General features: G+C 44.4%; 2 protein-coding genes across 3 annotated transcripts; one reads left to right on the top strand and one right to left on the bottom strand.

Annotated features, from left to right (window-relative positions):
- Positions 1-243: 243 nt before the first annotated feature.
- Positions 244-10,289, bottom strand: THAP9 (THAP domain containing 9). The gene is made up of 4 exons (XM_084855525.1): positions 9,798-10,289; positions 7,777-8,080; positions 4,729-4,879; positions 244-3,328 (listed from the first exon to the last, which is right to left on the bottom strand). Exons 2-4 carry the CDS (start codon positions 7,928-7,930, stop codon positions 3,184-3,186), a joined length of 450 nt encoding a protein of 149 aa, XP_084711651.1. The 5' UTR covers positions 7,931-8,080; positions 9,798-10,289; the 3' UTR covers positions 244-3,183.
- LOC146343663 (uncharacterized) lies at positions 10,108-14,086 on the top strand. Of its 2 annotated transcripts, XM_084855527.1 has the most exons (6): positions 10,108-10,188; positions 10,294-10,454; positions 11,353-11,435; positions 12,417-12,471; positions 13,206-13,236; positions 13,858-14,086. In XM_084855527.1, exons 1-5 carry the CDS (start codon positions 10,176-10,178, stop codon positions 13,230-13,232), a joined length of 339 nt encoding a protein of 112 aa, XP_084711653.1. In that variant the 5' UTR covers positions 10,108-10,175; the 3' UTR covers positions 13,233-13,236; positions 13,858-14,086. The 2 variants fall into 2 exon arrangements, 1 of the variants encoding a protein (XP_084711653.1); XR_014791963.1 differs by having other exon boundaries at positions 12,417-13,236.
- Positions 14,087-14,391: the final 305 nt, after the last annotated feature.

Here is a 14,391-nt window from a genome sequence, read left to right as displayed (position 1 = left end):
CAGATTGTAAGGTCTTGGGGCAAGGATCTGTCTTCTTGTACTTGACAGCACATGCACGCTGGTACTACATCAGTGATACTGATGATTATGGATAACACTTTATATTTTTTGTTTAAAAACAAATCCCATCCTTTCATTGTCTGCTAAGATATTGATGCAACTGACAAATGTCATGAGTTCACTGAAATCCATAAAACTTTTTAGGCATGATTAACAACTCAATCAGATGTTTTTGGAAGGAAGTCAATGGGACTTACTTCCAAGAAGCACATATAGGATTGCAGCCTTGGTTGCAACTAATTTTGGCTTAAAATCATGAGGTATGCTCCAAGAAATCTTGGTTTTGAGGGACTGATGGGGTTGACAAACACGGCAATCTTAGGTATTCGTACTGGCTGAAATACAGAGCTGCCGAAGCAGAATTTCCTACAAAAATGTTTCTATCTAGTGAATGATCAGGATGAGTTGTCAGACACAATGCACAACCAAAAGTAAACATGTTCTACAGACTCAGGTCTAGTAATGAAAAGCCAATGGCAGGATCAGAAGAGAATGCTGGGAGGAGGTTGAGTCATTCTTAATCATCATCCCTTGTAATGCCAATTTGCATCTTCCCAGGCTAACAGACTCAGGGCAACTCTGACGTTACAGATAATTTTTTTTTAAAATTTAGAAAAAAAAAGCTCAAAGAGAACCCCCAAAAGCCCCATACTAACTCGGTGGCATGGAATGTTGAGTGAGCAAGGGGAAGAAACCAGAAACCAGGAGGGAGAGTGAAATGGAGCAGCTTAACCAGAATCCCACTACTATGCAACATTTTGTGGCAGCGCCTTAGTTTTTCCTTACATAAAGCTTATTGTCCAGGAGCATAAGCTTCCAGGTACAATATTCAAGTGAAACTGTGATTAAGCACCGCTTACAGACTAAGACATCTTCCATGAAGCCAGGCACTCAAGTGGGAGCATGCAAGCACCTGGCTTTGTGTTTAGCCTAATAAATCAGTATAACAGACTGAGATTATGCTATGTCTGCAGTCAAGAAATAATTTGGATATGAAATAGGAAGTGGTGTTGAAGCATACTGATTTGTGTTACGATTTAGCAGTGAAATTCACCATAGGTTTATCGGTATGCTATCCTCCAGTATAAAGTGTCTCAGCTTACTGCAAGATCATAAGCTGTCAATGCAATTCATGAAGTGTTTTAATGAAAAGACCTGTAATTAAGACCGCCCAGCGTTGTCTTTTTTAAGCTCTTCAGCTACAGGTTTGTTAGCAGCACATCAAAATATACCAACTTAATCAAGTGATACGTGTTTTCAGTCCTCACCTGTGCCCATTTAGCAGTGGAGAATCATCACATAACAAGTCACAATTTATTATGGCCTGGTTAAAATGTGAATAGATGTATATGTTTATGAGAAAGGGCAGTAACTAAGGAACATCTTCCACTCTTTTATTCCAGAACTGCCTACTGGACCCCATTTTTGTTCCTGCTCAGCTTGGACACTGAGGTAGCTCTGCATTATTTCCCTCAAAAGCGTTGTGTAGTGATTGGGAATGAACATTTCGCTGTAAAAGAGGTGTTCACTTAATTCTGGTGAAAATGGAACATGCCCAGAAAGTTCATATAAGGTTTTCTGTTCAAGAGACAATTGTTCCTGTTTTAAATTTCCTAGAGTTTCCCGGGGTTTAGCATGTGTTCGTAGAACGTGTTCAGAGATATTTACAGTCTGCTGCACACATTCTGATGGTGGACTCAAGCTGTCCATCTTTTTCATGCGCCACCGTGAATTGTGGTTTAGGAGTCTGTTATCGGAAGCAAAGAGAGCTGCAATAAACACTTCACACCTGAGAGCTGCTGCCAACTTCCTCGTAACCAGGCCAGCCGCACCAGGGCCTCCTGCAAACGCAGTGAGTTCTACTAGTATGTCACTGAGCGCAGAGAGTGGCGGAGATGGGTTCCAAGCAGAGCCCCTTGGCTAATGATTCTGTTGCCTTTGCAGCGCAACTGTACAAAGCATGAACAGCACGAAAGGTTAAGTCTGTCCTTCAGATAAGAGCTGCATCTAAGGTGCTCATGTCTCCTAAAAGACCACCCCCCTCCATACCCGGTACAAATCTGCAACAGGCTAGGAGTTCGCAATAAGCAGCCTGGAATGTCATGCATGTGAGGTTACCACTGACAGCCTGTGCTTGCTGGAGAGCCCTGAAGAATAGTTCCAAGTGGTCCAGGCTGAAGGCACAAGTCAGAAGAGTGCGGGAGGACAACTTATCTGTATGTATGTAGTTTGTGTAAAGCCACTTTAAACTCTTGCTGTTGAGCAGAGAGCCCAGGAAGCCCAGCTTACGTCTCCCTTTCAGGAGGCACCTCCCCGAACTGTCCTTTAATGCAGCAACAACCCTTTTGGCCTCATCTAGGAGGTGACTCACTCTGGCATAGCTTCGAGCCGATACCGGTCCCCTCAATCCTTTCCCATAACAGTTTCTGCCGCTGAAGACATCAAACAAATCACTGATCAAGCACACAAACTTGACAGTACCCTTGCAGCCCCGAAATGCTGGCAGGCCCAATAAGCGGAAACGTTCCAGGATCTCCGCCACACTTGAGCTGAAGACCTGCGTGGCCTGACTCACTTTTAAGAGATGGCCTTGGCTGCTCCTGCGCTTGCAGGATGAGCATGTGCCGGGGATCACCATCCTTCTCTCCTGCACAGCCGCAAGCTCCACTACATGCTGCCACTTTGCGGTGTAGCCTGTGAATTCGACTGTCTGACAGAGCTGGGATGCGTTCCTTATCAGGTTCAAGAGGTGGCAAGCATCAAAGAAGTACGCAATCCGGCAGGGAGAACCGGGAGGGTGCTAGAATGTGCACTAGAGATCATCAGCATCCATTCTCGCCCCCAACACCTTTACTGTTCAATGCCACGAGCGGTGGCGGCTGACATCACGGACAGCACCGCGACCCCAACATGGTTCAATATGCTGATGGCCTGACGAAGCAGCTGGGCCAGCATGTGGCCAGTGACCCTGCTGACAAAGAAATATCCCAAGGGAGCCCTCCAGCATCCAGAAGAACCTACAGCCATTAGGACCACACATTCTGAGGCCAGAGGTGCTTCATCCATATCGAGCGCGCCTGCGCCCAGATCAGCAAACCCGGCCAGCTGCCGCATGGCAAGTTCTCACTCCAGCTGGCTCTTGAGCGCCACACTCTCCATCATCAAGGAGCAATACTGGTATGCCTTGGCATGTCTCTCGACTCTTTGCTGAAGGCGAATGAAGACGCTCTCACTGAAGCCTGGGCTAGCTTTGTCCTTGGATAGCCAACTGGGAGAGACATGATGGGAAAAAAAGATTAGGACGCATAACCTGGAAGAGAATGGTGACCTCTTTTGGCTCCAATGTAAATAAGAGCTCAGGATATAATACAATAGGAGTGGACGACATCATGCAACTAGGCTGGGTTGTGTAGCCTCCCACGACCAAGAACATCAGCAGAATGTGGACTGTAACAGCCACTTAACTCCACTCTCTTTGCGTAACAACAATATCACAGGCAATAGGGAACAACTAGGCAGAAAAAGCAGGCAGTAGGTTGTTAGGAAAGGGCATGCATTCTGATTGCATTTTTCCCCAAACTTTGGCCAAGCTCAGACTCGGTTAACTACTAGTCTATGGTTTCTAAGGCCATAATTTAACCAAAGCATTTATCCACAAGCAGAGGAATTGGCATGCACAGCCAAGGTATCACCTGCAGCAGCTCTCATTGCTGAAGAGACCAGCTTACTTTGTAAACTGAGCTGTGGCTTGCCTCTTTCTTGTATCACAACCTATTACGAGCCTTAATAAGGAGGAACTGCTCCTGCATACGCTTCATGGACATTAAATGGAAACTGTACAACAATGCAACTTTGGCCCCAATTATGAGGGCAATTAAAGTTATTATTTAAAAAGCACAGGCTGCCGATTTAAAAAAATCTGATCTTTGCAAATGAGAGAGAAATCCTATGGTCCCTAGGATAGTTCGGATTCCCTGTTCCGAGATTAGAGACAGCACTCCAACTCAGAGCGGGGGAAAGAGGACGTTCTGGAGGGCAGGGAGAGGAGGAAACTGGAGAGGCCAGGACACAATTTATCCTGAACCTCCTGCAGCCTCTTTCCCTCCTGCTCCAATGCACCCTCGCCAGATGGGCTGAAAAGTCCATCTAGCAAAAAAGTCAAAGAATGGAGGGCAGGGAGACAAAGACTGCCTCCGTCACTCCTCCTGCCCTGCCCAGCTTCAGACCAGCAGGGCATAGGAATATCAGAAGCCCCCGAGATTCTGAGATTCAGGGGCTTTTAAGAAGCGAGGCTGCAATCGATAAGATTGCACCCAGAGGCTGTAGTTGTAGAGATTCAGAGATCATATCGAATGTATATAATTTTCTCATGTGATGATTTAATGTATTTCTACCTATACTGAAACAAAAGCAACATTTTAAATCATCTCAACTTTGAAACAGAATTTTGCCAGGTAAATCTTGCCAAAGTATATTATTTGACTGGAGAATATGGGTTTCCTGATACAAAAAGTGTTTCTGCGCTCCTCACCCACATGCCCCTTTCTTAAGAACTGGACCTTCCACACACCCCTTTCTATGTGATTGCAGCAGATCTGGCTTTAAGAACACAGATCTCTCACTGCTCACATCTATTCTGGACCTAATTAAATCTTAATGGAGACTTACTTTGTCAAGTTGGATGGGTGAGGCAATGGAAATCTCTTTCGGACATATTCATAGGCATTACTGCTGTAGAGGTGGAGAGTGCAGACAAACTGCTTCATTTCTCTGGTATAAGACGCAGTTGACCCCTTGCAGTTTACTTTCCGTGGTAAATCTGTTATAAAAACATTGGACAATTTGGGTGAAAATAATGAACGCAGAGATAAACTGGGTCAAATTTCTGAATGCTCTCCAAACATTTTTTTTAAATAAAAACCACTCCCTAGATCTCTTCAAGAAAATTGGAGATCTCAAGGGAACGTTTTGTGCAAAGATGGGCATGATAAAGGACAAAGAAGGCAGGGACCTAACAGAAGCAGATGAGATTAAGAAGAGGTGGAAAGAATACACAGAAGAACTATACAGGAAAGATCTGAATGTCCCTGATAGCCATGAGAGTGCGGTCACTGAACTTGAGCCGGACATCCTAGAGAGTGAAGTCAAGTGGGCCTTAGGAAGCATTAGTAACAATAAAGCTAGCGGAGATGACAGTATTCCAGCCGAGCTATTTAAAATCCTAAAAGATGATGCTGTTAAAGTGCTGCATTCAATATGCCAACAAATCTGGAACACTCAACAGTGGCCACAAGACTGGAAAAGGTCAGTTTACATTCCAATTCCAAAGAAGGGCAACGCCAAAGAGTGTTCAAACTACCGCACCATTGCGCTCATTTCACATGCCAGCAAGGTGATGCTCAAAATCCTACAAGCTAGGCTTCAGCAGTATGCGAACCGAGAACTATTGGAAGTACAAGCTGGGTTTTGAAGAGACAGAGGAACTAGAGATCAAATCGCCAACATTCGCTGCATCATGGAGAAAGCAAGAGAATTCCAGAAAAACGTCTATTTCTGCTTCATTGACTATGCTAAAGCCTTTGATTGTGTGGATCACAACAAACTGTGGCAAATTCTTAAAGTGATGGGAGTACCAGACCACCTTACCTGTCTCCTGAGAAACCTGTACGAGGGTCAAGAAGCAACAGTAAGAACCAGACATGGAACAACCAAGTGGTTCAAAATTGGGAAAGGAGTACGACAAGGCTGCATATTGTCACCCTGCTTATTTAACTTATATGCAGAGTACATCATGAGAAATGCCGGGTTGGATGAATCAGAGGTCGGAATTAAGATTGCTGGGAGAATTATCAACAACCTCCGATATGCAGACGATACCACCCTAATGCAGAAAGCGAAGAGGATCTCAAGAGCCTCTTGTTGAGGGTGAAAGAGGAGAGTGCAAAAGCTGGTTTGAAACTCAACATTAAAAAAACTAAGATCATGGCATCTGGCCCCATCACTTCCTGGCATATAGACGGGGAAGAAATGGAAGCAGTGACAGATTTTACTTTCTTGGGCTCCAAGATCACCGCAGACGGTGACTGTAGCCATGAAATTAAAAGACGCTTGCTCCTTGGGAGGAAAGCTATGGCAAACCTAGACAGCATAGTCAGAAGCAGAGACATCACCTTGCCGACAAAGGTCTGTCTAATCAAAGCTATGGTTTTCCCCATAGCAATGTATGGCTGTGAGAGCTGGACTATAAGGAAGGCTGAGCGCCGAAGAATAGATGCTTTCGAACTGTGGTGCTGGAGAAGACTCTTACGAGTCCCCTGGACTGCAAGGAGGTCAAATCAGTCCATCCTAAAGGAAATCAACCCTGAGTGCTCATTGGAAGGACAGATAATGAAGCTGAAGCTCCAATATTTTGGCCACCTAATGCGAAGAGAAAACTCCCTGGAAAAGACCCTGATGCTGGGAAAGACTGAAGGCAAAAGGAGAAGGGGACGGCAGAGGATGAGATGGCTAGATAGCATCACCGATGCAATGAATATGAACTTGAGCACGCTCCGGGAGAGAGCGCAGGACAGGAAGGCCTGGCGTGCTATGGTCCATGGGGTCACGAAGAGTTGGACACGACTGAACAACAACAACAACGAACAGAGAATCAGCACAGCAGAGAAGGGGCTTAGCCAAAACCTTTCCCCCTGAGGTGATAGCATTTGTTTTTAATTTGGAAGGAGGTTTTTGTATTGGGGAGTATTTAAACATTCTATCTCCTGTCTATATTCTGAAGTGGTACAGCCCACCTAACCAAGAAATATGAAGTGAAGGACCCAGGTTAAATCAGAGGATGATGGTGGGGGAATGTGTGTGTGGGGGTGTACTCATGCTAAATGTCCAGCCCAATGCACAGAGCCTTGTCCACAGCAGCAGACAGGCACGTGGTGCTAGCTTTGGATCATCCAGAAGATAAGAGTAAGTTTTAGAAGGGGAACACATGTTCAAAATGTCTGATACATTGGCAATCCTAAATGTATACGGAATGGCCTTAATTCTGGGGCACCCCTAACCTGCTGAGACCTCACCAACAACTTTTTTTTACTAGCCTATGTCTATACCTTTAAAGAGCAGCCTCAGTAGTAAGATTTTGCATGCCATGCTGAAACAAAAGCAAGATTTTAAAACATCTCAAATTTTGGAGCAGTGTTTTGTAAAAAGAAAATGAATAATCAGCCTTGTAAGTAAGTCCGCTGTTACTAGCTGCAACACAGATTCACCAGTCCTCCTTCCCAGATATGCCTATGTTAGTCACTTTTGCTCAAACAGAAGAAAATAACTGAGTTTTGAAAAGCTCCTAAACTGATTGCCTGGGGACCACACTCGTTCTCCCCAGGTGACAAGATGAGTGACCATTTACAACCTTAGCACAAATCCATGCACTAGGCATTGTTAAATAAAGCCAGATGCATAGCAATTGAAGAACAGGAAGCTTCCTTATTGCTGGTCAGACTATTCATCCATCTCACCTAGTATTATCTGCTCGGATTGGCAGCAGCTCCCTGGGTCTGAGGCATCACCTGCTACTTGATCTTTTTAACTGGAAACGTCAGCGATTAAACCTGGGACCTTCTGCATACAGGGCATGTGCCCTACCACAGAGAGGTGCCAAATATGAAATCCAAAGCCCGACTGAGACATTGATAGCTATCTAACACAAGGCCCCTGGATTACCCGAAAACAGAGCCCACAGGAGATCTGCAGTGTCTTCGGAGAGCAGTCTCCTTTCCAGCAGCTCCTGAATCACACTGAAGGCCTTTCTGTGTCGGTACATAAGGCTCCTTTGGGCTTCCCCATTTTTTCCAGGCAATTGCAATGTGTCTTTCATTTCTCGCTGCTGTTCCAAACAGAGTTCAGGACTTCTTAAGCTGTAGTTGTGATCTTCGGTAACAGCCTCCTCAGTGTAAGAATGACTGGGAAACGGCTGCTTGACAGCCTTCTGAGATACCTTGCTCCTTTGGCGCTTACTCTGGGGATCCTGCAACAGAGGAAAGGATCCAAGGGCTTACTGGGAAATAACATATCTGGATTGTATCCAATGTGTTATGCAAACCGAAGTCCACTTGTGCTACGGGGTTTCCCGCTCCCTCCTCCCTGCTGTAGCCCCCCGTGGCCCCTGAAAAGCCCCTCCTGAAGGGGGGGCTCTCAGGAAAGGTGTGGGTGTGGTGCAGGGACTGAGGTGGGAGGAGTAATCACTGAAAACTGGACAGAGGCAGCTTGTATGTAAGACAAAGGAGCCCTCATCTTTCCAGATTAGGTGGGAGTAATTTTCATTTAAATTAAAGCAGGGATGATGAACCTGGGGACCAGGGGCCAAATCTCACCCTCTGGGCTTCCTCAGAAGGCCACGCCCCTTTCCCTCAACCACCAATTATCTGGTGGTTTCCAGGCATTTGTGCAGTTTTTTCTCCATTCTAAAAGGTTGAAATGCCTCCCCTAAGTCTGGATTGCTATTTGTAAGAGCTTCTAGGATCAAATATGCTGCTATTCTGGCCCCACCCCTTTTTCCTTTGGCCCCATCCACTACTGGAATGCAGCCCCCAAGAGCTTCTCCAAAATGGTATACAGACCTGGGAGTGAAAAAGGTTCAACACCCCTGAATTAAGGCAATGATACTTGTAAAAGCTGTGTTCCAGAAGCATCCAGAGACTCTGAAACCAGATAGTAAATATTACAGTAAAAAAAGGGAGTGAACTATCTTATGTTGTTGTTGTTCAGTCTTTGTGTCCGACTCTTCGTGACCCCATGGACCGTAGCACGCCAGGCCGTCCTGTCCTCCGCTCTCTCCCGGAGTGTGCTCAAGTTCATATTCATTGCATCGGTGATGCTATCTAGCCATCTCATCCTCTGCCGTCCCCTTCTCCTTTTGCCTTCAGTCTTTCCCAGCATCAGGGTCTTTTCCAGAGAGTTTTCTCTTCGCATTAGGTGGCCAAAATATTGGAGCTTCAGCTTCAGTATCTGTCCTTCCAATGAGCAGTCGGGGTTGATTTCCTTTAGGATGGACTGATTTGACCTCCTTGCAGTCCAGGGGACTCGTAAGAGTCTTCTCCAGCACCACTGTATTTTCTAGGTCTAAGGGGAAGAAATGGCAGCAGTGACAGATTTTACTTTCTTGGGCTCCAAGATCACTGCAGACGGTGACTGTAGCCATGAAATTAAAAGACGCTTGCTCCTTGGGAGGAAAGCTATGGCACACCTAGACAGCATAGTAAGAAGCAGAGACATCACCTTGCCAACAAAGGTTCATGTAATCAAAGCTACGGTTTTCCCAGTAGTAATGTATGGCTGTGAGAGCTGGACTTTAAGGAAGGCTGAGCGGTGAAGAATTGATGCTTTCGAACTGTGGTGCTGGAGAAGACTCTTACCAGTGCCCTGGACTGCAAGGAGGTCAAATCAGTCAGTTCTAAAGGAAATCAACCCTGACTGCTCATTGGAAGGACAGATACTGAAGCTGAAGCTCAAATATTTTGGCCACCTAATGCGAAGAGAAACGTCACTGGAAAAGACCCTGATGCTGGGAAGGACTGAAGGCGAAAGGAGAAGGGGACGGCAGAGGATGAGATGGCTAGATAGCATCACGGATGCAATGAATATGGACTTGAGCACACTCCGGGAGAGGGCGCAGGACAGGAAGGCCTGGCGTGCTCTGGTCCATGGGGTCACGAAGAGTCGGACACGACTGAACATCGTATTACCCGCCGCTAGATGCAAGGCCGATTCAAACCGCCGTTCTCATCGATTACGTCTTCTGATTGGCTCCCCTGCTGCGCTGCTCCTGTTTCTGATTGGCTCCTTCTCTGAGCATGTGCGCGCGTCTACGTGAGCGTGTAACCCTGCTTCTCATTGGTCGTCTTTCCTTCACAGCATTTTCTCCGTTAGTTGATATCCTTTTTCCGGCGGTGAAGAAACGCAGGCGTTCGCCAGATAAAAAGGTGGAGATCGCCAAAGCATGGAAAGGCGACCAATATATGGATAGCCGAGAAAAAGTGAACGCCAACGTTAGCCACGACACATGGAAATAGTGTCCTCCGGGGGTCCACTGTGTCATCGCCGTACTCTTCGTCATCTCTGCGATGAAAACCCTGTGTAATTTACATTAGAAGCCGCAGGGAAGGCCGGTTCAAAGTGATGCCGGAAGTGCCAACATGGACTGTGGTGGTGTATATATCTAAGTCTTTTGTACCTCTGTAGGTGGAAACCTCGATCGCTTAACCGCCGGAAACGGAAGACGAAAAGGGGAACGAGCCAATCAAGAGCCGCGTGTGGTTAAGCCAATGGGAACGCCGCCATGTGAGGGGAGAGGCTGTGTGTCTTCGCGTGGCGCGGCCTTGTGTTCCTTTCGGCGCCTGCCGGTGCGGGAAGAGGATGTGCGCGCGGGGAAGGCGCCTCAAGCAGAAAGGGCGTCAGGGCCGGGCCTGGAGGGGCAGCCCTGTGCTTAACTTGAGAAGAAGCGCCATTTTCTTCCCCAGGCGGGAGGAGGAGTGGGGCTGGCTAGTGCTGTCATGTCCTTTTGCCTTAATTAAACGTTGCCATTTACTTCCCTTTGAGGAAGGTGGGCTCGAGAGGAGTTTTCTCCCTTGCTTCCATGAGGTTGAATTTCCTCAAGGATAGGGAGGGGCTCTCCAGTTGTGGCTGCTTCAAATTACCCTGCTCTCACTTTCATAAATGGCCCCAGTTGAGAATATTTAATTTTTCTCCCCTTCTGTTTTCTCCTTTCCTTGGCTTTTGTTTGGGTTGCCGTTAGGATGAAGGGATCCCTTCCGTGTTGCTCATGTGCGAGCTCTCAACCCTGTTACGGTGCTGCACAACTTGTGACCCCCTAGACATAATGCAATTCTTTCTAGTCGTGAGTTTTTGGTTGTCGAGTGTTCGGCAGCCCTCTTCTCTGCAGTCCGGGCAAGGAGCAAAAGCAGCCAAGGCTGGGTCTCAAGTTGTGCAGGCCTGGTACGGGAGAATGCAGGAGCTTAAGTACTGTATGATGGGAGATGGTCTGCACATTCTTTTAGTTGCTTGTTATGTAGTAGTTAGGCTAGAACATTTCTTACATGGAAAGCCCTGGTGTGTAAGAGAAAATATTAATGTCGTATTTTGATTACAATGTGGTTGTCTGTTTCACTGTGTTTCTACCCACTACTTGTGGGTGTCATACAGTGAAACAAATGTTGATGATAATGTGCTTGTTTTTCACACTGTTTCCTACACTGACATGTTTTTTGTGAAGGATATAAAATATCTGAAGTTCCTTCCTAGGAAGCTAGGCCTCATTGCAAAGATGCTGCGAGTTATGGTGCATATGAACACCATGGTTTTTCTTGTGACATCCTTTTTCTAAAGTAAGTAAGATACCAGTGGTCTTCTAAATTTGCCACTTCAGTAAATAAACCCATGAGTTGTCTCATTTTCTGTTTACCTGTTACAGTAGTGATGTATTTTGAGGCATTCTGCCCTATGCCTGATAAGCATAAGACAATTCTATATTTGTTTGAAAAGCCAGGGACAGGACTACTTCAAAGTTGTATGATGACTTCTGATACTTTTGTATTTTCTGCTTGTTACCCCAACCAAACTATTCCAGTACATCTTGTGCAATGTTACTGGTGGGTTTTTTAAACTAATTTTTTGTGCCCTAAGATGTCACGTTTATCATCTTAGGAACCACGTGAAATAAGGTAGCAAGAAATATTATGTTATCCAAGATCACCTAGTGAGGTTCATAGCTGAGGAGCGGTTCAGACAAAACCTAACATTGGTTCTTTAAACATGGACATGTAGTGTCCTTTCCAGTCATTGCAGTGGGGACAGGAATGAGGCCTCCACACTGTTGCTTGAAGATGCAACAACCCTTCTGTTTTAGTACAGTTGAGGTTTCCTGCCTATTACTTTTTCAGCCCTTGAAGTTCAGGTTAATTCTTCTGCAGTACTTATAGCAGTATTCCAAATACAAAATGAGAATGACTCCTGATGTGATTATCAGTTGTAACTTCAGTAAATAATTGGCATGAGTGAAGCATTAGAGTTGAATAAACTTTATCCATGTATGGCACATACGATAGTTGCTGTGCAAGTTGTATGGTGTATTGTGAAGTAATGGTTATGCAATGGTTATGCTGTATATGATCACTTAATGGTATACACAGTGATGAAAACCTATTCCTTGCTGTTCACATCATGATTTAATGTGATTAGCATTTAGTTTGAGGACTTGCATTTCAGAGGACTATCCCACTAGCTTATATGTGTGTGTTTTATGTATGTAGCATTTTTTGTTGGCAGAAGGAAAAGAAAACGGTTAATTTCGCTCTTTATTTCTTAAGGAATTGCTTGCTCCACAGATTGGAAACTGAAAACACGGAGACCCAACTTCTTAAGGTGCGATGTAGCTTTGAACCCTCTTTAATATAATTTCTGTCCTTTATATTTTGAAGACTCATTCACCAATATTATAAAAATGACAGTGTATTTGTATGAATGATAGTAATGGTTGCCTTGCCATCAATAGTAGCTACAACTCCAGGATACTGTGTGCTGTCATCTGAAGAGTACTCTCAGAGCCAGCTAAGATCATTGTCCTTTTCTCTCAGGATCTCATAAGGAATAGAAAATGGCAAAAACACACACCCAACAATAACCCCCTAACTTGAGATTCTCATCATTCAAAACATCATGTCTGATAACAGATAATGGACTGGATATGCACTTAGTTATATAGGACTTTGATTTCCATGGGTCTGCTTTTAAGTCTGGATTCAGCCCATTGTGCTTGGAATACATGCACTTTATGGCAATATTAAAGTTTTGTCACAGGATAGAGACCTTAAAATGTGCAAAATAAAAGTTCAATGTAAGTATGTTTGAATAAGGGACTAAACATTAACATTGCAGGTTATGGTTTCTTCAGGTTCTTCCCTGTGTCCAGTGATTAAAACCTTTTTGCTGTTCACATCATGATTTGCTGTGATTATTTTTCATGTAGATGAGGACACAGGATTTAAAGTTCTGCATCAGAGTCTTGAACATAATGTAATTCTGCCTATAGGTGACAATATAAAGTCTACTTTTTGACATACACTCACAGTATTCCCCTCCCCCCCCTTTGCTTTCAGGTATCAAGATGTTTCTTTCCAGGATAACCAGGTAACCTTTAAAACAGTTTTCTGAAAACAGGAGTGGAGGGTTTGCAAATTGGTTTGCATGGGGACACCAACATTCCCATCAGTGGGGAATTATGTGATGATGACAACTGAATAAAGTACTACTGTGATTGTGAGAACAGCTGCTAACTATCCAGGTTTGCTCATTAAATGCATCATGTCCATGCGCATATGTACTGTCAGGCTTGCTCACATGGGCTCAAAATGTATAAACCAGCTCCAATAAACATCTGGATTTGTGCTTAGTTTTATTTAAAGAAAAAACTTATTTTACACATACATAAAACAACACACCCTTCTCATCCTCAGAAGATTTCAGAACAGCTTATATATAGGTGCCAACTGGTCTACCTTGGCAGCTTATAGGGCTAGAGACTAGTTTCAGTCATAAAACTACATTGTGTTTATTTAGATCATTAGCTGGGCTACACTCCCCTCCCCCCCAAATTCTTAAGAAAACTAGGGATATTCCACAGTGCCTAAAGGGAAACAGTTACTGAGAATGTTGAAATAGAAAAATTATTTATGGGCATAGCACTTAAGAATAAAGTCATATGCTTTTGAAAAACTGGTTACAAATAAAGCTATCTCCTTTGTGTTTTAGGTATGCGAAGCAAAAATTTCAGCTGGATTTTTCATTTGGGTTGTTTGTGTGCTGTCTTAAGCTAATTTTAATTTATCTACTTGGATGGTGGATCTGGGGGACAGATTTCCAGGCAGAATATCTTTAAACATGCTTCTTTTGGCCAAAATCTGTAAATTTTGACAGGTAGACAACATATTGTATATTGTTTCCTGGTTTGCAGTGATAATAAATGTGTACTTTGACCTTGAATTGAGTCTCGTGGCTTGATTTCTATCTTAGCCCTATAAAAGTGTTGCAGAATTAGTGTTCTAGGCTTCACTTTACCTAAAACTACTATCCCAGTTGGGGAACTGACAGATGTTAAATCCATATTACATTAGAGCCTGACATAAGATGGATTTTTTTCCTGTTGGCCTGATGCTTATCATTCAAGATATTTGAAGATCTTTCCTACCTGTACAGGATCATACACCTTCAAAGTAATGAAGTACTCTGCTGCTTATTGCACAATGAAAATGAAGGCTTCTGAGTAAACTTAGCAGTCTTGGGATA

This window comes from Heloderma suspectum, chromosome 5 (assembly GCF_057233095.1).
Source record: "Heloderma suspectum isolate Gila_16-S chromosome 5, 16-S_ref, whole genome shotgun sequence".
NCBI lineage: Eukaryota > Metazoa > Chordata > Lepidosauria > Squamata > Helodermatidae > Heloderma > Heloderma suspectum.
The sequence above is the reverse complement of the archived record's forward strand: the minus strand, read 5'-3'. Positions and strand labels throughout refer to the sequence as shown.

Coding starts and splice junctions, on each gene's coding strand:
- THAP9 (XM_084855525.1), bottom strand. CDS start 7,930: ATGAAAGACACATTGCAATTGCCTGGAAAAAATGGGGAAGCCCAAAGG. Junction 4,880..7,776: donor CCTGTGGGCTCTGTTTTCGG/GTAATCCAGGGG, acceptor TTTTTATAACAG/ATTTACCACGGAAAGTAAAC. Junction 3,329..4,728: donor CACCCATCCAACTTGACAAA/GTAAGTCTCCAT, acceptor TGTCTCTCCCAG/TTGGCTATCCAAGGACAAAG.
- LOC146343663 (XM_084855527.1), top strand. Junction 10,455..11,352: donor GTTCCTTTCGGCGCCTGCCG/GTGCGGGAAGAG, acceptor GTTCCTTCCTAG/GAAGCTAGGCCTCATTGCAA. Junction 12,472..13,205: donor CGGAGACCCAACTTCTTAAG/GTGCGATGTAGC, acceptor CTTTGCTTTCAG/GTATCAAGATGTTTCTTTCC.